At 36.7% G+C, this 19,253-nt stretch overlaps 1 protein-coding gene across 1 annotated transcript; it reads left to right on the top strand.

Annotated features, from left to right (window-relative positions):
- Window positions 1-5,399: 5,399 nt before the first annotated feature.
- On the top strand, window positions 5,400-18,755 carry LOC134642746 (adhesion G-protein coupled receptor F1-like). Its single transcript, XM_063494700.1, has 7 exons — window positions 5,400-5,500; window positions 7,298-7,325; window positions 7,866-7,967; window positions 9,451-9,627; window positions 9,716-11,092; window positions 11,187-11,228; window positions 18,657-18,755. Exons 1-7 carry the CDS (start codon window positions 5,400-5,402, stop codon window positions 18,753-18,755), a joined length of 1,926 nt encoding a protein of 641 aa, XP_063350770.1.
- The last annotated feature ends 498 nt before the right edge of the window (window positions 18,756-19,253 follow it).

The raw sequence follows: 19,253 nt of genomic DNA, 5'->3' as shown, positions 1-19,253 counted from the left end.
TGTAAATGTCCTCTTGTTAGAAATAAGGGTGTGTTTTTGTTCAAGATTTCTTTTTTGCCTTGAGTTCATTTGTTTTTTGTTTTCTTCTTTGATGTTAACCATTTTTATCAAGGACAAGAAAATGAAATATTTAAAACTATAATTTTCCTCAGATATTTCTTTATGTCCAACAACAACAACTCCTGGTATGTGAACATTTTTGTTTCTTTAAAGTATTTTTGCAGTAAATATCAATACAAAATATTGTGTAATCTTTGTACTGACTAATCTAACATATCTTTTATTCATGCTGTAAATGTACATTTTTTCAATTCATATATTAATTTAAAAACATTCACAAGAACATGAATTACAAATTATCAAAGCTCATACCATGGTAATATCAGACCAAATCCCTTCAATAGTCACATGTTTGTACACAATTCTGCTCATATGTTGATTGAATACTATTGAATACTATTAGTATTGTGCTTCCTGTCCTTAAAGCAAACACTTGGTATTAAAGATATAATATTTTATGTTACTGGGATGATGTGCATTAGATTCTTAGAGAAATGTGAAATATAAAAACGTATGCTGAAACCTGAACTGCTGCTTTTTCCAGTTTTCACAGTCACAACACCACAAACAACATCAACAACATCACCTACATCAACATACGGTATGATATATGAATTGTATAGGAAAGTATGAAGGTCTTTGTGTGAACTCCTGACTATAAAATTTGAAAAACTGCAGCATTTTTGTTGTAACTACACAGCTCTTTAAATAGCTGCATTAGAAAAGAGATATTTGAATTATAAAAAAGTATGCTTAAATGTGAACTACTGCTTTTTTCACAACACCATCAACAACATTACCTACACCAACATATGGTATGATGTTTGAAATGTATACTGAAAAATGAAGGTCTTTGTGTCAGCTTCTGAGCGTCACTTGCACTGTAAAATCTAAAAAATTGAATAATTTTTGTTGTAACAATATAGTTATTTAAATGATCTAAAAATGTATGTTTTTAGATGTTTTCCAAGTGACTTATATAACTGAGAGCTGAAGTAAATGTAGCTTTGGATTGTTGCCAACAGGATTTTGACCTTTTCTCTTCTTTTTTTTTTTACAATTACCTATTTACATTTTGACAATAATGGGAACAAAAAAAAAATTAAAAACGAGAGCTTGTCAACATTTTTATGTAAATATTGTTTTCCATCATTGTGACAGTTCATGTGATAGATTTACTCCTTTTTCTCTTTCACAGCACCAGTGGCTTTCTTTATAGCAGTTGAATTGCACATCTCAGCAGCCAGTGTGCCCCCAAATATCAGTGTTGTACTCAGAGACATTCTGAGAAATGTCGTCCCCCCTCAAATTGAGTCTTTAACAGTAGAAAACCTGAACTTCACCACATGTAAGGACTTTATGTTATTTTTGTGATTTTTGTACTATTTTTATATAGCGCGTTATGACTTGTGAGCTCTTCTTTGCCATTCTTTTAACTGTCTTGAAAAGGGTGCTCTCCAGTCTCTACGGGAGGGCAGTGGTGTCAATGTGAGGACCAGTTTGCTTGGTCATGTGACAAGTGCAAAGTATATGGTGCATGCAGTAATGTCACCTCACAAACCTGTGGGTGCATAAAAGGGCTTCCTCCTGGTGGAGAACTCTGTCAACCAGTCTCAAGTAAGAACGTAGTAATGACTTTATATGTGTCCTGAATGTGATTATATAATCACTGAATGTATTCAAATATGTGTTTTTTACTAATATGTCCTATTTGTGTGGGAATTTTCTGGTGTTCATTTCTTTCTTTTTTCCTGGATCTTGTTTTTTTTCTCCACAGCTTTCAATCCATGTCAAACAACAACTACAACTACATTAGCAACAGTGACAACAACACCAAAGACAATGACAACACCAACAATGCCAAACACAACAACACCAATGTCTGTTACACCACCTTCAACAACAACCACAACATCGACAACAACACCGATAACAATGATACTTGAAATTACCATGAATGTTGACTTTAAGGATGAATACAATCTAGCAAACAATGACTTTCACATAACTGTTAACAAAACTGTAAGTCTTTATGTGCCTTCTTTCTGTGTAATTTAGTTTTCTCTTGTTCTCATTCACTCATCCACTCGCTATATGGGCTATTTAATCCGTGTTTTTTGTCACTATCTCAAACAGATCACAGAGGAAGGAGCGAAACAAAAAATAGATGCAAAATTAATTAAATTTCGGTAAGTCACTTTTTTATTAATTACACTATTCCTAACAAGGCTTTTTTTTTCTCCTTGTACTTTTTTTTTACATTTACTGAGGCATGGTTATTGAAACATTCCACCTGTTCCAACAAAGTCCTTTTACAAAAACTGCTATATTAGTGTTAACTAGTTATATACGGGAGATACCTAGCATACGAGATTAGTTACCAACCCCAAAGAACAATAAGTGTGTTGAAGGCATTGAATGCGAAAGCACGTGACCTGAAAGACAGAATCGTAGCTAAGTTGAAAACCTGGACCCTCTCGCTGAATTTCAAGACTACATGAAGTAAAACATCATGACATATAATCTCTACTGCAACAGTCACTGAAACCAGCCAGGTGATCTACCTCCTTGAGTGACTTTTTGAGATCCTTGATTACAAGGAGCAGTACCCTCCATTGAGAAACAGCAGATGGCAGCACAGAGAGAAGTTAGCCAGCAACTGGAATTGCAGAAAACTGTGCTGAAGAAAGAAGTACACAAAAGAAGAATGACGTACATAAAGGTTTCATACGTGAGGCCTTAAAAACTGCAATTTTTTGACCCCGAATGCACCCTCAGAATGCACCCTTTTTCAAATATGAGTAAAGCAGCCTTTGCATCTTGACCATGTTTGGCTCCACACACAAATGCAAGGCAGTTGTCTCCACAGTAAACATAATCAAAACTAAATATCTATCCAGATTCCACAATAAGCAAATGAAGATGGCCCTGACTCCACTCAATCCCAGGTTTAAACTCCTGGCAGGAAAACCTAGAGCTTACTTCTCTCACTACGCAACAAAGTAGGCGAGTTGATTAAAAGAGAGGGAGATTTTTTTGAAGTTATGTACTGCATTTGAAGTGCACAATTTTCAAATTTTATTATTTTCTGTTATTTTGAAATGGAGCCTTACTGTTAATGAGAACATTGTGGAGGGTGAAGGCAACATGGGTCCCAGTGGTAATCGGAGCACTCGAGGCAGTGACCCCTAAACTGGGCGAAGGTTCCAGCAGATCCCAGGAACAACATCCAACATCTATTTACAGAAGAGCGCACCTCTAGGAACAGCAAAGATCCTGCAGAGGACCCTCAAGCTCCCAGGCTTCTGGTAGAGGATCTGAGCTTGAAAGATAAAGACTGCCTGCGGGACGAGTGGGGAATTTATATGTTAAACATTTCAGGACCTAGACAAGACATTTGACTGCAGTTCTCGGTCCTTCAATATGGGCCATTGTTGCAGGATATTTGGCTCCTCTATCAAATGTTATTAATGTTTGGTTTGCATTGCCAGCAAAATGTCAGATTTGTTACTGGTGAATGATGGACTTTGCAAAGGCTGCACTGATTCTGTTTATGACCTTTAGCCATGAGGTGTACAGTGTAATGTATTTAATAAGCTAGGAGGAAAGGCCAAAAAGAAATGAAAACAACAAACAAAGTTATGTCGCTTTTAACTGATGACATTTGTTATTCCAAACTCCCTCATCACGATGAAGACTTTACTGTAAACATTTCCATCTTTTAAATTGTAAATTAAAGTGATTGAGGGGAAACATGCAGTAAAACTGTGCCTACTATCATTCTAAAAATATATTATCTCATAATAGTCTGACATTCACCCTTTAAACAGTAGAGAAAAAAAATATTTTTTAATTAATTGCAATTTACTGTAAATTCATTATTGTTCTCACAATAAAGGGGGTTTAATGTTTGTTTTATTTGGCCTGTGTGAGTGAAAACATCACGTGTGAACATAGGAGTTGGCAGCTTTTTTGTGGTCGGATTTTTAATAGACTTCTGTTCTCTGTTGCAGGAGTGGAAGTACCATTGCCCAATATCAAGTCAGTGCTCCCTCTTCTATTACACCAGACTTTCAGGCACTAAATTTTAACATATTTAACAAGTTGGCAGAATCATACCCTATGATATTTGACGGTAAGGGAGTCTTTTAAATTAATGCTTTCAAATGTTGTGAATATCTATTGGTATCTATAGTTGTGTAACAATTGTGTGACATTTGTGTTCGTTTCTTAAAGCCACGGATTCCCTAACGTTTTCACCAACTGATGGATTTTATGAGCAAATGGTGACTGTAACATGTGGCCCTCCACCAGTGGCTCTCAATTTTAGCACTGTGTCAGCAGCAGAGTGGAGACTTAATAACGTGCCCATATCTAAAGATGGAGGACACACATTTTCAGTTAAGGATGGAATATCAATCTTAACTGTGTCGAGGTTTATTAGCTCTGACGACGGTAAGAAATGGATTGGTGCATTTGATAGGAATAATTATAAATCATACAAAATGAAAATGTAAGTCTTGTATCACACTTTTCTCTTAGCACCCAGGCAAGAGCAACAGCAAAATTCTGATAACCTGGGTAAAATTTATCTTACAATCCAACACAAGCTTTGTCAGCGGATCAGTCAGTCTCAGCCAATAATAAAAAACAAATTGCAGACAAAGATTCACTCAAAATGCCTTTAGTGGAGTAGTCTATCTTAGGTATGTTATATAAAAAGTATTTTGTGTATTGGAGTTATCCAGTGTTTTAAAAACGAATTACTTAAAAACTCATGGTAAGTCTCTCAAAGAAAACCTGTGTGAACTACAAAAAATTTCCACCATTTAAATATAGTGCAGAAGAATTCTGTACACTTACACAACACTTAAATATCAGTGAAAGAGCAACATGTAGACACGACCAGTGTCTACATGTTACAAGTAACGCGTTACTGTAATCCAATTACTTTTTTCAAGTAATGAGTAAAGTAAGGGATTACTATTGCAAAAAAGGTAATTAGATTACTGTTACTTCCCTGTAAGCATGCTGGGTTACTGCGTTACTAAACCGTGATTTCGTTTGCGAGAGTGTCTCATGACAATGACGTAAGCGAGTGTGACGTTCGTGGCAACAGCTGTGTGCAGATCAAAAATGGATAATATAACGAGTGCAGGAGAGAGTATGACCGTGCAGCATTTAAAGCATGGAAGTAGTGACCTTACTTTGAGTTTGATTCCGTAAAAAGTGACAAAAACATAAGCGTCCGCTGTACACTGCCCGGGAAGAAAACTTCTTTTTACAGCAAAAAAACCCCTACACTTCCGAGCAAGCACCGCGTACGCTGCCACGGGAATATGAAATTCACAGAGAAACTCCCGGATTCTTCTACTGACATGACCGCTGCGCCACACCTGCACCAGGGCAAACCTCTGCCTGTCCCACTCCTGCTAAACAGGTGAAAATAGAAAAACAGGACCACTGAGTCTTTGATTTTATTTATTTTCTGCTGTGTTTTACTTGCATCTATTTGAAAGAGTGAGTTTAAACACAAAAACTATTTTATTTTATATGCTGGAATATGCAGAAAATAGGTTTAAATGTTAAACAAATGTCTTCCAGTCAGAGAATGTTGCATATAATTTAATTTTTGCTTGATGCATGAAGTTAAAAGATTCAAACTAATAAAACTAGTTTTAAAAAGAGACTTTTTCATTTTCATTTTTACATTTTTATATGATGGATTATAGTAGATTTGGGCTATTCAGGTTTTAAATCATGTTTTTAAAAAGTAACTAATTAACTAATTACTTTTGAAAATAAGCAATCAGAAAAATAACAGGATTACTTTTGGGGGGAAGTAATCAGTAATTAGTTACTGATTACTTTTTTCAAGTAACTTGACCAACACTGGACACGACCATTTAAAAATAAAAGCAGTCAAGTCAAGGTTCAACTAAAGTCATACTCATACTCACTGGCTTTTAGTAGTGCAGGTCATACAAGTCATACAAATGCCAGAAAAATGCTTTCCTTTGCTGAGCTGTTAAACTTAAGGTGAGCACTGTATGTGTTTTAGCCAGTGGTTTAAGGACCACAATATAATCAAAACAGAGGGATGTGACATTTATAGGTACACTAATATTGTGGTATACAGTTTTTCCTCAGTTTGTATGGCTTGCTTCTCAAAAAATAGTTCAGAGATTCAAAAGATTAGAGCCAATGGTGGGGGGAAGACAAACTGTTTCCACTCTTCGGTTTGTAAACACATTATAGTAGGTGTGCAGTTGATGACAATCTGTGGCTAAATACAGTATTAGGATGTGTTTGTTACTGTAACATACTATTGTGAATGGCCGGATATTCTACTTTTTTTGGTCTGGGCAGTCTGGGTTTTTCCCTCACAACACATAGAAATAAAAGGACTCCTTCTTTACAATACAAAATGAAATATGTTCTCTTTTTGAATTCAGCATATAAGCAATATTTTGATACACAATAGCAGTTAGTCAATTCCAGAAAAAAACAATGTGCATTCACTGTAAGTGAAAACATGGAAAAGGCTTTCGGAAAGACAAGAAGATAAGGAACTGACTTTTAAAGTCAGCTGTCATTCTAAAACAGTGTAGTATCAGTTAACACAATGTCAAAGAAACTAGTGGTTTTGGTATAAATGGCTTAGTTGACAAAACGTCTGTTTAATCTGGAATTAAAGGTTTTGGGTTACTTACTGATTTTACAGGTTAACTAGTGTTTACTGGGAAATGAATCTTCAGAGCTGAGACGTTTAAAAATATTTGGAGAAATGTGCCAAAGCAGTTGAGAAATGTTGTAATAGGAGGAGAGTAACTAATTGGAGAGCAAACCTGCAAACTGTCCATTAGTTAATGTATGAATATCTGACATTTGGGAGAGATTATTGTTTTAGGCTAGTGTTGCTTAAAATTAAAGATTCAGTGTGTGAGGGAGCAAAACCACAAGTATTTTGAAAATGTAATAAAAATCTATGGCACACATTCATGTTGTTATTGCTTATACTGCATTCTTCTTTTGTTGGTTTAATTTCAGCATTTCACTTTTAATTACAGGAGATTATGAATGTAGGCTCACAAAGGACAAAACATTGTTCCGTCAGAAATCTGCAGTATCCTTCAGTCTGAAAACGAAACCCACAATCACCGTCTCACCAATCAGACAGTATGTGCAATGTCAGGGAAGTGTTGCTCTGACGTGCAGTGTGAGTGTTGGGTACCAGGTTGAGTTCCAAGGATTTCCTGAAGCAGGTAAGTCTGACACAAAAAAAGACAAAAATCAACAAAATGCAAATCTGTGATTGAGAAATGTTTAACATCACAGTATCTTTCACTAAAACACATTGAATGTGATTAATATTAATTAATTAATATATAAATTATTTTGTAACTTTTAAATCTTGATACTGTCCTACTCTCTAGGTTCTTTTTTAAACTTGCATTAATTGTTGTTATTGTTGTTTAGGCACTGGTAATCCGATTAGCTATAATTATACTGCACCTCAAGGTTGTAAACAGCAGGCGTCGACATTCACCTGTCAGTCAAAAACCCAACCTGTATTTACAAATGCAATAACACTGCAGTTATCCTCACAGCGTGAGTATTAGTTAATACATTCAGATATTCACAAATATGAACATGAGCATGCATTTATACATGCAAAATGAAAAATACTGTTAAAAGGGTTTTTTTCTGTAGCCCCCACCTGTAAAAATGAGACATTTGGTGAAGGATATCTAGGTTACAAAGCTGCAGTGCCCTGTTATTCAAAACTTGTGGGACCAAACAAGGTGGGAGTAATAACTGCAGTGTGTAAGGAGAATGGAAAATTTGAAGATGTTGAAGAGAACTGCATCCTGTTGCCAGTTCAGGAGCTGCTTGACCAGTCTCAGGTAACCTAGCTTGCCAGTTGTTTCTAACAACAGTTCATGAATCACTGGTTAGATTGAGGAAACACAAAGCAGCAGATGTAGTAATGGTCTGAGCCAACAAACACCCAATCCTTGCTTTACAAAACAACTTTTAATGAAACCCTTATTCAGGGATTTATATTTTGATAGTTTGTCTCATTGCATGTATACCCTTTATTGCCAAAAGTATTCACTTAGCCATTCAAATAATTTAATGATGTGGTCACAGTTGCAATAACAACAGTAACTAAATAGACTGTGAATTAAATCATACAATATATTGCAAAGTTACAAAATATAACAAAATAACTCTAATAGATACAAATAGCTCTCATTTAAAATACCCAACTACATCACAGAAATTAATATAAATGAGGTACCCCTCTTATTATACTGTAATTTCTTATTTTCTTTGTAGAGGATGTACAAATGGTAAGAGTGTGCAACTCTTACAGTTTGTACTGTGCTTTAGATGGAGGGAGATTCAGGAATGATTTTCTCTGTCTCTTAGTGGTGCATTTGGATAATCTCAGTCTCTCACTGAACATGCTCCTGGTGGTGCAGTGGTGTTTTTAACCCCATCCAGTTTATTGTCAGTGTGTACTCAGAGGTATTTATAGTCCTCCACAATCTCCATATAGACCCCTGGACTTCCTGTGAAAATTCCTTACTGCTAAATATTTCAAGTAATCTCTTAGTGGTATTACAACAAAGTGGAAGAGACTGGGAATAGAAGCAACTCAGCCATGAAATGCTAGGGCACGTAAAATCATAGGGTCACCGTGTGCAGAGGTTGCTACCTTTCTGCAGAGTAAATCACTACAGACCTGCAACCTTTATGTGGCCTCCAGATTAGCTCAAGAACAGTACAGAGAGAGCTTCATGGAAGTAAGTAGTAAATCTAGTTTCTATCACCAAAATAGAAATTCTTGTAACTGGCACTTTATTTGTCTTAGCTTTTTCTTATTTTTAATAATTAATTATGTTTTAATAATAATAATATATCAGTATATTGGCTGTATGTAGTGTAAATGCAGTTAGCCTTTATCGGCTGCAACTGAAACCTTTGAATTATATCAATCTATAAATGGATCTCTGTACTGTTAATGCATCAACATCTTGAAGATGAAGTTGATGCACAGTGGTCGTGTGTCAGAGTGTTGTCCTTAAAAAGGGAATGAGAAAAATGCACCAGCAGCTACATATGTGATTTTAAATCTGTATCACATAAAGCATATGCATCATTTGTGTTTAAACCAGAAGGCAAACTTTTTCTTAAAAGAAAACAAAAATAGATACTGTTAAATAAATACTGTTAAATAAATAACCACAAACTTCAAGCCCCAAATTCAGAAACCTCTTATCCCCAACTCCTCTGTTTGTAACTGTGCATATCTAAAAGAAAAGGTTGAATGAAATGGAGTTAACATGTGACATTGTTATTTCCTCTGTCCAAATCTCACAGTTCTTGACTGCCACTACATTGCCAGCATTTTTGGACCAGCTCAGAAACGTCACTGTCAATTTTACTGATGAAGTGATTACATCTCCTCCCAACGTTAAGGCGATTGTGAAAATACTCACCAATGTAGCCAACAAATCTTCATCATTAGATATCTCAATTAGCAGAGATTCAATGGCGGTATGTTGCTTAGTTTGCTGAAGTTTTCATATTTTAAACAGTAAATGTGGTTTTTTTTATCTAATATTGCTCTTTTCTTTTAATTTAGAATGTCCTGATAACATCAGGGATTCTCACCATCAATGGAACAAAGGAAACATGGAACATTCTGAACAACAATGACACTAAAAACAATATCTCAAACAACACTGATGCTGAAAGTGTCAGCTCATCATTATTGGAGTCTCTTGAAAAAATAACAACTCATCTTGTCAATACAACTTTTGACATTGTGACACCATCTATTCTGTTAAACAGAACTACATTCACAGACACTTTCAATGCTAAATTTAATTCTTCAGTGGCAATAGAAATACCAGAGGCTGATGGAACAAGAAAAACAATCACTACGATACTATTTGACTCATTAGATAACGTACTCCCTGCAAGAGATCAGGTCAATTCATCGCTCAACTCTATAAACGGCAGGGTTGTACTTGTTCAGTCCAGTGGCCAAATCAATAATATCTCTTTCACGTTTGATACTTTAAATGATACACTGGGAAACCCTGAATGTGTCTTCTGGAACTTTAGCCTCTTTAATGGTCTCGGAGGATGGGACAACGAGGGCTGTGAGGTAGTGTTAAATGTAAATGAAACTGGAACTGTCACCTGCAACTGCAACCACCTGACATCATTCTCCATCCTCATGTCACCAAACAGTCCGATTAGCATAATTTTGGATTATATAACCTACATTGGAGTTGGTATTTCCATGATTTCCTTAATCTTATGTCTCATCATTGAAGGCCTCATTTGGAGAAAAATAAGAAAGAATGAAACATCGTACTTGCGTCATGTTGCCATAGTCAACATCGCTGTCTCTCTCCTGATTGCAGATATTTGGTTTATAATTGGAGCTGCCATTTCAGATGCAAAAGTTAAAAACCCCCCAGCATGCACTGCAGCTACCTTTTTTATCCATTTTTTCTACCTAGCTCTGTTCTTCTGGATGTTTGCCTCAGCTCTGTTGCTGCTCTACCGTACAACTAATGTCTTTGGTGGGGGTTTGTCTAAAGCATCTATGCTGGCCATTGGATTCTCTCTAGGCTACGGAGCTCCTCTCATCATAGCAACAGTAACTATAGCTGCAACTGCACCTGACAACAAATATATCAGAGAAAATGTAATCTGCTGGCTCAACTGGGATGAGTCCAAAGCTCTACTGGCGTTTGTGATTCCTGCACTTTCAATAGTGCTGATAAACCTCATTATCCTGGTTGTGGTTTTGTACAAAATTATAAGGAGAAGGGTTGGAACAACTGCTGCACAAGCAGGTGAAAGGAGCGTTTTACTGGTTATTGTCAAGAGTTTGGCTGTGCTTACACCATTTTTTGGAATAACTTGGGGTTTGGGAGCTGGACTTCTGGCAGATCCAACAAACATAGGAATCAATATTGCATTCGCATTCTTCAATTCGCTACAGGTACAAATGAACCTTTTACCTCTTTATACCATAATAGCAGAATCTTTAATCACTGAATCCTTGATAACTGACATTACTCTGTCGTTTAAAAAAGGGCTTCTTTATTTTGGTGTTTGGAACACTGCTGGACGGTAAGGTATGTACAGCTCAATTTTAAGTCAGGTTAATGAATAAGTGCTTATTGTTGAATTACTTTAAATTAATGTTAAATGATATAATTTGGTTTAACCAACAAAGAGCTTATTGTCTACAAACCTTTACTGACAAAGGAATATGAATTGTAATAATACTACACTAAAATCCTCCTTTGTCAAGTCAAACTTCTGCCTTTTAGTGCCATTTCATGGTTTCTCTGTAAGTCCATATAAATGACTAATTCAGACTTGACGGTGAAAGTAGCAAACAGCAGGTGGGCCCACACTTCAATAAATAACAGTTATATGTATGTGTTCGTATCCTACACAAGCACACAAAAAAGCAAGACAAACATCACCATAGAGCTACAAAATACAAGATTGTTTCCTTTTAGTTTTTGGCTGGGCATCATGAATTAATTAATTTAAGTTAGCTGAAGTTGAACAGCTAACTTGTTCAACTTCCATTGTAGTGTTCTAACACTTGAGATTTCACTTATCAGGTGCGGTCAGCAATCGCATCATATGCACAACCGTCCAGAAGTAGGACAGGGGTAAGAACAGTTTTCGTGTTCCTTTTTTCTTTCCTTATTTTTGGATTTCAGCCAATTTGTTTTTTGGGGGTTTTTTCCAAATATTGCATGATTTGATTTTTTGTATTGTTTTTTAGAGCACAAGTGCTGGAAACTCATCGTCGAATGGACTTCGATTTTTAAGGAACTGGAGACGTGGAAGAGGTAAATAACAATTAAGAAAAGAACAAACTATGGTTTCATAGAAAGATGCAGGGAAAGTTGTGTGTTGTTAGGTGTGCTTGTACCTTAATCAGGCAGTCCAACACAGAAAACAATTGGATGGGTTGCACATTAACACATATAAAATGTATTTTTTTAATTTTATTTATTCATACAATTATTTTACTTCTTACTTCAACTTCCTGTTGTAGTACTGTGTCTACTGTGTATTATTTTTTGTCACAGATTAACTATACTGGTCTGTTTTTTTAGATGGCTACAACATGACATCCAGTGCATCCAGTGATTTGCATTCGGCTAGCAACACATAATGAATGCAGAAATCTGTGGTTATTCAGCTAACCAGCAAGAAGTCAGGCTTTTCTTTTCTCCTTTTTTCCATAGTATCAATAAGTTAATCTGTTATGGTTTTATTAATAGCTTATATAATATTTAATCCCAGAAGAATCTGGCTTGGTTTTTAGGGAAAACAAATAAGGGAAAACATATGTGATCACCAAAATATTTTTGAATGGCATAATAAATTTTGGAACTGTAATCAAACTTTTAAAAAAATTATGTAATCTTTGTCATCTTTGATTTTGATTTGCATGCATGATTATCAACACAGCATAGAGCATAGATTTGTAGTTATACTAATAGATTTTTATCAATCTATATATGATTTTAAAGAAAAGAGTTGAGTGTTCTTATATTCTAAAGAGTGAGTAGATTTGATGTCTGTAAAACATTGCACTCGCCATATACACAGAAATACTACCTTTGTTTTAAAAAAGTTTTTGTGTTGCTCACTTTATGATTTGGCTACCACTTAGCTGTAAAAGGACATCTACTGTCTCAAACTCTTACAGTTTCATTCTGTGTCAGTATGTATCATGGCACACAGTCCCACAAAGATCCTCATGAAAACTGTTAATTGAGCTGTAACAATTTCATTCATTCGTAATTCAATAATTTCTGGTAATTTTTTATTCTGTGTATTTTGTGAAGTAGCCCTGTGTTGTAAAGATGAAACAGATGTCAGGGCACTGTTGCACATTAGGTAGATCTGAGTTCTTAATGCTGAAATTTCTCATACTCATGTTAATTTTACCCATATTTTTTTTTCTTTGCAGAACAGATAATGGTTATACTAATTAGCACCTTCATACTCTTTACTGGCTACTCAAATATTAACTAAGTATGCTTTCTGTGCGTCTTTTGTGCACTTAATGTGGTATGTTTTTGGATAGCTTTGACATGCCTTAATTTTGATCCTGATTAATAATGTACACAACTAAAATTAGCTTTCTGTTACTAATTATGTCCAGAATTTGTTAAACTTTTATTCAGAATTTGGTGATTAAAATCTTTTAAAAATCCCGATCTTGTGTCAAACTTCAGATTCACACACCCTGTTAATCTGGCAGATTTGTTTGAAGTATCCTAAAATGCAAATTCCTAAAAACAACAACAACAACAACAAGAAAACAGAATTAGAATGACACAATGTCACACAGACGTAGTTCATAATAGTGGTGTGCGGATCGATATTGAAATATTGATTCTTCCGATACCAGTAATTTATGTTCTAGAATCGATTCTCATATTAAAATATCGATATTTTAGTACTTTGGGGTAAATTTGTAGTGTTACATTAACAGGAACACAGAGGAAAGAAACTATATCGTTCAGATTGTCTAAATTGGAAGGAACTACTTCCTCTTACGCCTTTCATAGTCATATGCGAAATACGTATAAATGTGTCACAGGCCCTGGCGAGCACGCTCACAACAATGGCTGAGCGTAAACGGAGTCATGTGTGGACATATTTTACCTCCACAAACAGCCAAGATGCGGTTTGCGATACATGTGGCAAGATAGTGAGGTGTTGTGGCAACACCACTAACCTCGTCAAACACCTCAGAGTAAATCATATCACAGAATATGATGAGCTTATGTTGAGGCGAACTGAAGAGGAGGAGAGGGACAGGTGCTGCTAGGGCGAGACAGACGTCTCTCGCGGAGTCCTTTAGTGCTGCAGGCAGGCAACATGCTCAAATAGCGCACAACTTCAGGTTTTTTATTTCCATAGGATTATTCTGCATCATTAAGCAATAAGAACAAGTAGTCTGATGTCCTGTAATCATTATGAAGCTATATTATTATATTATTATTACAATTACATAATTCAATTATATATTGTATTATGAAATACAATGAAACATTAAGTTTTTGTACAGAGTATTGGTATCGGATCAGTATCGTCGATACCACCCTGAATTTTACTTGGTATCGGATCAGAAAGGAAATCAGTGGTATCGCACATCACTACTTCATAACAACCTTGCCAACGTCCAGTTAAAGGAAAAATTTATAATCCCCAACCGCTTTTCATAACTGATTGAAAAAACAAATTAAAAGTTACTTTGCTAATCACCCAAACAACCACAAGCGGCACAAGCAGGTAGCTGTGGTTTAGTTTGGATGAAAAATGTCCTGAAAAGCTTGTTACTGTTGGTCATGGTAGTGAAACCAGAAAAAAGTGCAATTCAAACTGAGAAAGTTTGAACTGAATTCAAAGTAAAAGTTAGTGTAGCATGGGACCCAACACAGCTAAGACCTATGCCACTCTTTTGTGTTAAGTTTAGTGTTTTCAGCAAACACCTTGTATTGGTGTTGTCGATATTGTTAGTCGCTGACTCTGCTTTTCAGCGTTCACCTGTCAGCTACTCCAACTCTGTCCTACAAATCCAGGTCATGTCTACCATTAGAATGATGGACACTACATGTAGCTGTGTCGCTCAGCCTCCCCTGACACCGCCCCCTGAACAACCCAATATCACTCCAAAGCGTGTAATAAACACCCACACAGGGTTGTATTACTACATGCAGAAGTTGAATTCCAGCAGGCGCAGATAATATATTTAAAGTCATGAAGTCAATAGTGAGCACAAAAAATGTATGAAGTACAATGCAGGGTCAATCATTGCCAGAAACGACTGAGGTTGCTAATATGTATATACAAGTAAATGTGTTAATAATGCCTGTTTAAACACTTTCCTATGATTTTTTTTATGTTGGCTTGAAATAAAATCCTCCCTCTGCTGTTAATGCAGCTTCTGCATGAGTGTTGAGACGGCTGGAGCCTATCTCAGCTGTCATAGGGCAAAAGGAATCAACAGGCTGCCAGCCTCGTAACCAATATAACATATAGGAAAATAAAATAATGACTATGAGATAGCCCTCTTACTGAAAATCTCTGTGGAGAGGCTGTTTGCATGCATGCATTTGTGAAGAATGGGAGGGGAGAGTGACTATGACACTAAGGAGGCACTAAAAGAATGTCTGGCTTTAAAAATGTGTGATTTAATATAAGAAATTGTATTAAGCATATTTTAATTGACAAAAACAGTCAAAGTTCTGAAGAGGAAAAGTGAAAAAAATATTATTTTATGAATTAAAGAGATTTGAAGAAATGGATGTTCATGTGAGAATAAGCTGATTATAAATTTAATTAAAGCATAAACTAAGTGTGAGTGTATTCATATGTGACTGAATGTTCATATTTGATGAAAATAACAATATGTCATGTTAAAGAATAACATAGAAAAGAAGTTTGTAAAAGACCCAAGGCACATACAGACAGTGTTGAAGGGACAGCATTCATTTATTTACATTAGCAATCACTCTTGGGATTCTGTGATGTTGCATTCACCATGTCTTCAGGTCTGTCCTCTGGTCCCATTCGGCTACTGAAATAGAGAGCGTATGATCGCACAATCACTCCCAGTTCGTCTGCCAGCCTCCTGGCACTGCCCCCTAGAACCCACTGCACCACCCCTCCTCTGCAGCGGAGTCGCAGACCACACCCAATGCCACAAGAAGAAAATGTAATGAAGTGATTTTAAGGTTTGAAGTTTAAAACTTTGTTTTAAATCGTGTACGTGAAAAATTCACAGGAAGGGAGGATGATAAGATGTGGCTGGAGATCAGGTGACTGTATGTCAACAATAGTGATTGGATGTCCAGAGAGCGTTCAGAGTGTTCAGAAAAACTCAAAGTGAAAAACTCCAAAACCAAACAGCAGAGCTACATCTCAGACTCTACAAGCTAGCTGGGATAAGTTCCAGCCCCGTGACCCTAGGTTAGATAATGAATTAACAAAACTAATTCCAATGGTCTAAAATTCCAGTTTTAACAGCTATGAATAACTAATAACATATTTTTATTATTGTAAGACGTTATAAAGAAGTACTCTTTAACATGTTTTTTTACCTTTTCAGCTGATATCTGTTCATTTGTGTCCACAAATTAATTACTGTAAGCTAAAGTATCAATTTTTCTATGTGAATACAGTTAACTGATTCAGTGCTCTGTGGCCATTATAACTTCTCTTTTTATGCTAGCAGTGAGAAATAAGCACCCATCATTTTCTTTCTCTCTCACTCTCTGTGTTTGCACAGTGCATCACTGCAGTGCTTTAAATTCATAATTGTCTTTTGCATTTCAAGGGGCATGTGTTGCATAAGCTGTCTTACATACAAATAATAAACTTTTGTTCTGTAATGCTTCACAGCCATTTCAAAGATCAAAATAAAATGTTAAATTTATATATGTCCATTTATTTCCATAATAAGCTTTTTGCTGAATGCATATGACTCTGTGGTGAAAATGAAATTATTGTAAAGTTATTGCATAATTTTGCTAATTTCTAGATATATGACTCTTGTGAAGTGCAAGTATTGGTTTCCACTTTGCAGTAGTATTGTGTGTTTACTTTAGCTGTTTAAATCACATTTTTGTTTTTTCGCAAGTATCCATCTATAGATTTCACTGTGGTACTCTCAAGTACCAAACGCTTAGAAATTGCTTCCACACTAATAGATATCAATGACTTTGTTTGTAATCTGCTCTTTAGATTGTGGCATGATGTGTTGCTTTCTGAGATCTCTTAACCTACTTCACTTTATAAGACAGGTTCTATTTGACTCATTTCTTGGATTAAAAGGTCTGGAAAAGTAATTAAGCCCGAGTGTTGCTAGTGAAAGTGAATTCGGATTTCCAAATGTGACTAATCACAGTTAATTCAAGATTTAAGATGGTGGGAACACAGTGGGATAACAAAAAGGGAAAACCAGACAATCATAGAGACAGGACAGAGAGACCAGATAGACAAGACTAGGGAAACTAAGGGATCACAAAACACGGTAACTAAATATTACAAAACCAAAAAAATGAACTACAACATCACAGATATAAATAGAGAACATAATAAATAACTGCCAGAAAAAGTTTGACAAACTTGTTCTTGGAAAGATATGTGTAAAAAGAAATTTAAGTTTAAGTTTAAGTTTAATTACACAGCATGCTACAGCAGTGCTAATAGTACTTGAATAACACATAACAGCAGGTAAGATAAAACATGACGTGAGGGACAGGCAGAGACAGAGATGCATTTTCTCAGCTTTCCCAAAGAGTGTTGCATAACTTTTTAAAGGGATAAGTGCTTAGTAACTGTGACAAATTGACTGATTGACAGACAAAAAATTAGTTTTCATCCTCCACTTCTTCCATCTTATTCCACTTACCCAATTCAGGGTTAAAGGAGGCTGGAGCCTGGGTCACGTTTCTTGCACGACTATTATATTCACACTCACACCCAGAAATGGGAAATCCATAAACTTTGCCTGGGGCTTTCAGTTGATGCGCTAAACAATAAACATTGAGAAGTTAGTTTGAACCACACACCTTTAAACAGGATGAATGTGTGTGGTGGGGCGTGGTCTGCAGTGCTGTGCGGACCCACCTGCACAACATCCGCAATCACACCCGCCGTGTTAAAACACGGGGACTCAGGGGTTGGTGGGTGTTGTTGTGGTGAAAGTGCTTGTTGGGTTCTACGCTTCGCAGGCCCCGCTGGTTTAGAGACTTATTCCCGTGAACAAAACAAGACAGAGCTCGATCCATTTTAACTTGCAAGGGGAGCCGATCAGACCAGGGTCTTGGAGCTGCAAGCTCCTCACCTGATCCCAGACAACTCCAAACTCCGGCCCACTCTCGCAGCTCTTTTAATAACTCATGAGCATGTGATGTGATCAGTGATATGTGAATTTGTGTCTGTGTAGAAAACAGAGGTGAGCATTCATGCTAAAGATCTAATCACTCTGCTAAAGATCTAATCATCTTGTTAAAGATTTAATCATCTTGCACAATGACAATCATATTGATCCAAAGTTCTCTTACATTTCCCTCCTGTTTTGTCATTTTGCAAGACACTCTTGTTGGGACATACTCCCAGCTATACACATTTTCAGTGCATGCATCATTTATACACAGGCGTCCGCCAGGTCATTCATTTCATGTTGCTGCAACAGTACATTGTCACTAAATGTGTTAGCAGTTATCTCATACATGGTAAATTACATCCTTTGAATAGGCCAATCAATACCAACAGTCCAGGAGTTGCCCTTTTAAAAGCATATGCCACCATGGTCCACACATCAACCAAGCTATCTCGTCCATCACTGGGGATCCTCCTGGTGTGCGATCTTCCACATACTTCCGCAACGCTGTCAGGTTCTGCAACTCTTCATAATTGTCTCCTCCAGTCGTGTATCTATCGTCACTCTGATGGCTGTCTGCTCTTCTCCAAGGGCTTTTCCTAGGGTCTTGTTCACGCTTATGTCTCAATAGCGCATACCTGTTGATTTCTACGTGTGTTCCAACTTCCCCGACCTCGATCCACAGGAATCTCAACCTCAGTGTCGCATCCTTGTCTCTTCTGGTCACTGAGGACACTCTCCGTATTTTGCGGTGGTTTCCGATGTACAACAAGTAAGTCAAACTTCCTTTGTTGCCTGGTCTTAGACTTCTTGTGCTGTGCTAGACGAGCCTTCTCAGTAAAGTCAAACACAGGCAGAAACATGGGTGTGCCATGGGCTCCCCAGTTTCACCCATCGTGGCCAATTTGTACATGGAAGAAGTGGAAAAGAGGGCTTTGCTATCCTACCCTGGAACACCACCAAGCCATTGGTTCAGATATGTGGATGACACCTGGGTGAAAATCAAATCTCAGGTCGTACCACAATTCGTGGATCACATTAATGCGGTGGACCGACACATCAAATTCACCAGGGAAGATATGAAAAGTGGCAGGTTAGCCTTCTTAGACTGTGAGATTTCCATCAGTAATGGGGGACATCTAAAAGCTGACGTGTACCGTAAACCTACACATACGGATCAGTATTTAAGGTTTGACTCTCATCATCCACTGGAGCACAAACTGGGTGT

Source organism: Pelmatolapia mariae, linkage group LG15 (assembly GCF_036321145.2).
Source record: "Pelmatolapia mariae isolate MD_Pm_ZW linkage group LG15, Pm_UMD_F_2, whole genome shotgun sequence".
NCBI lineage: Eukaryota > Metazoa > Chordata > Actinopteri > Cichliformes > Cichlidae > Pelmatolapia > Pelmatolapia mariae.
The sequence above is the reverse complement of the archived record's forward strand: the minus strand, read 5'-3'. Positions and strand labels throughout refer to the sequence as shown.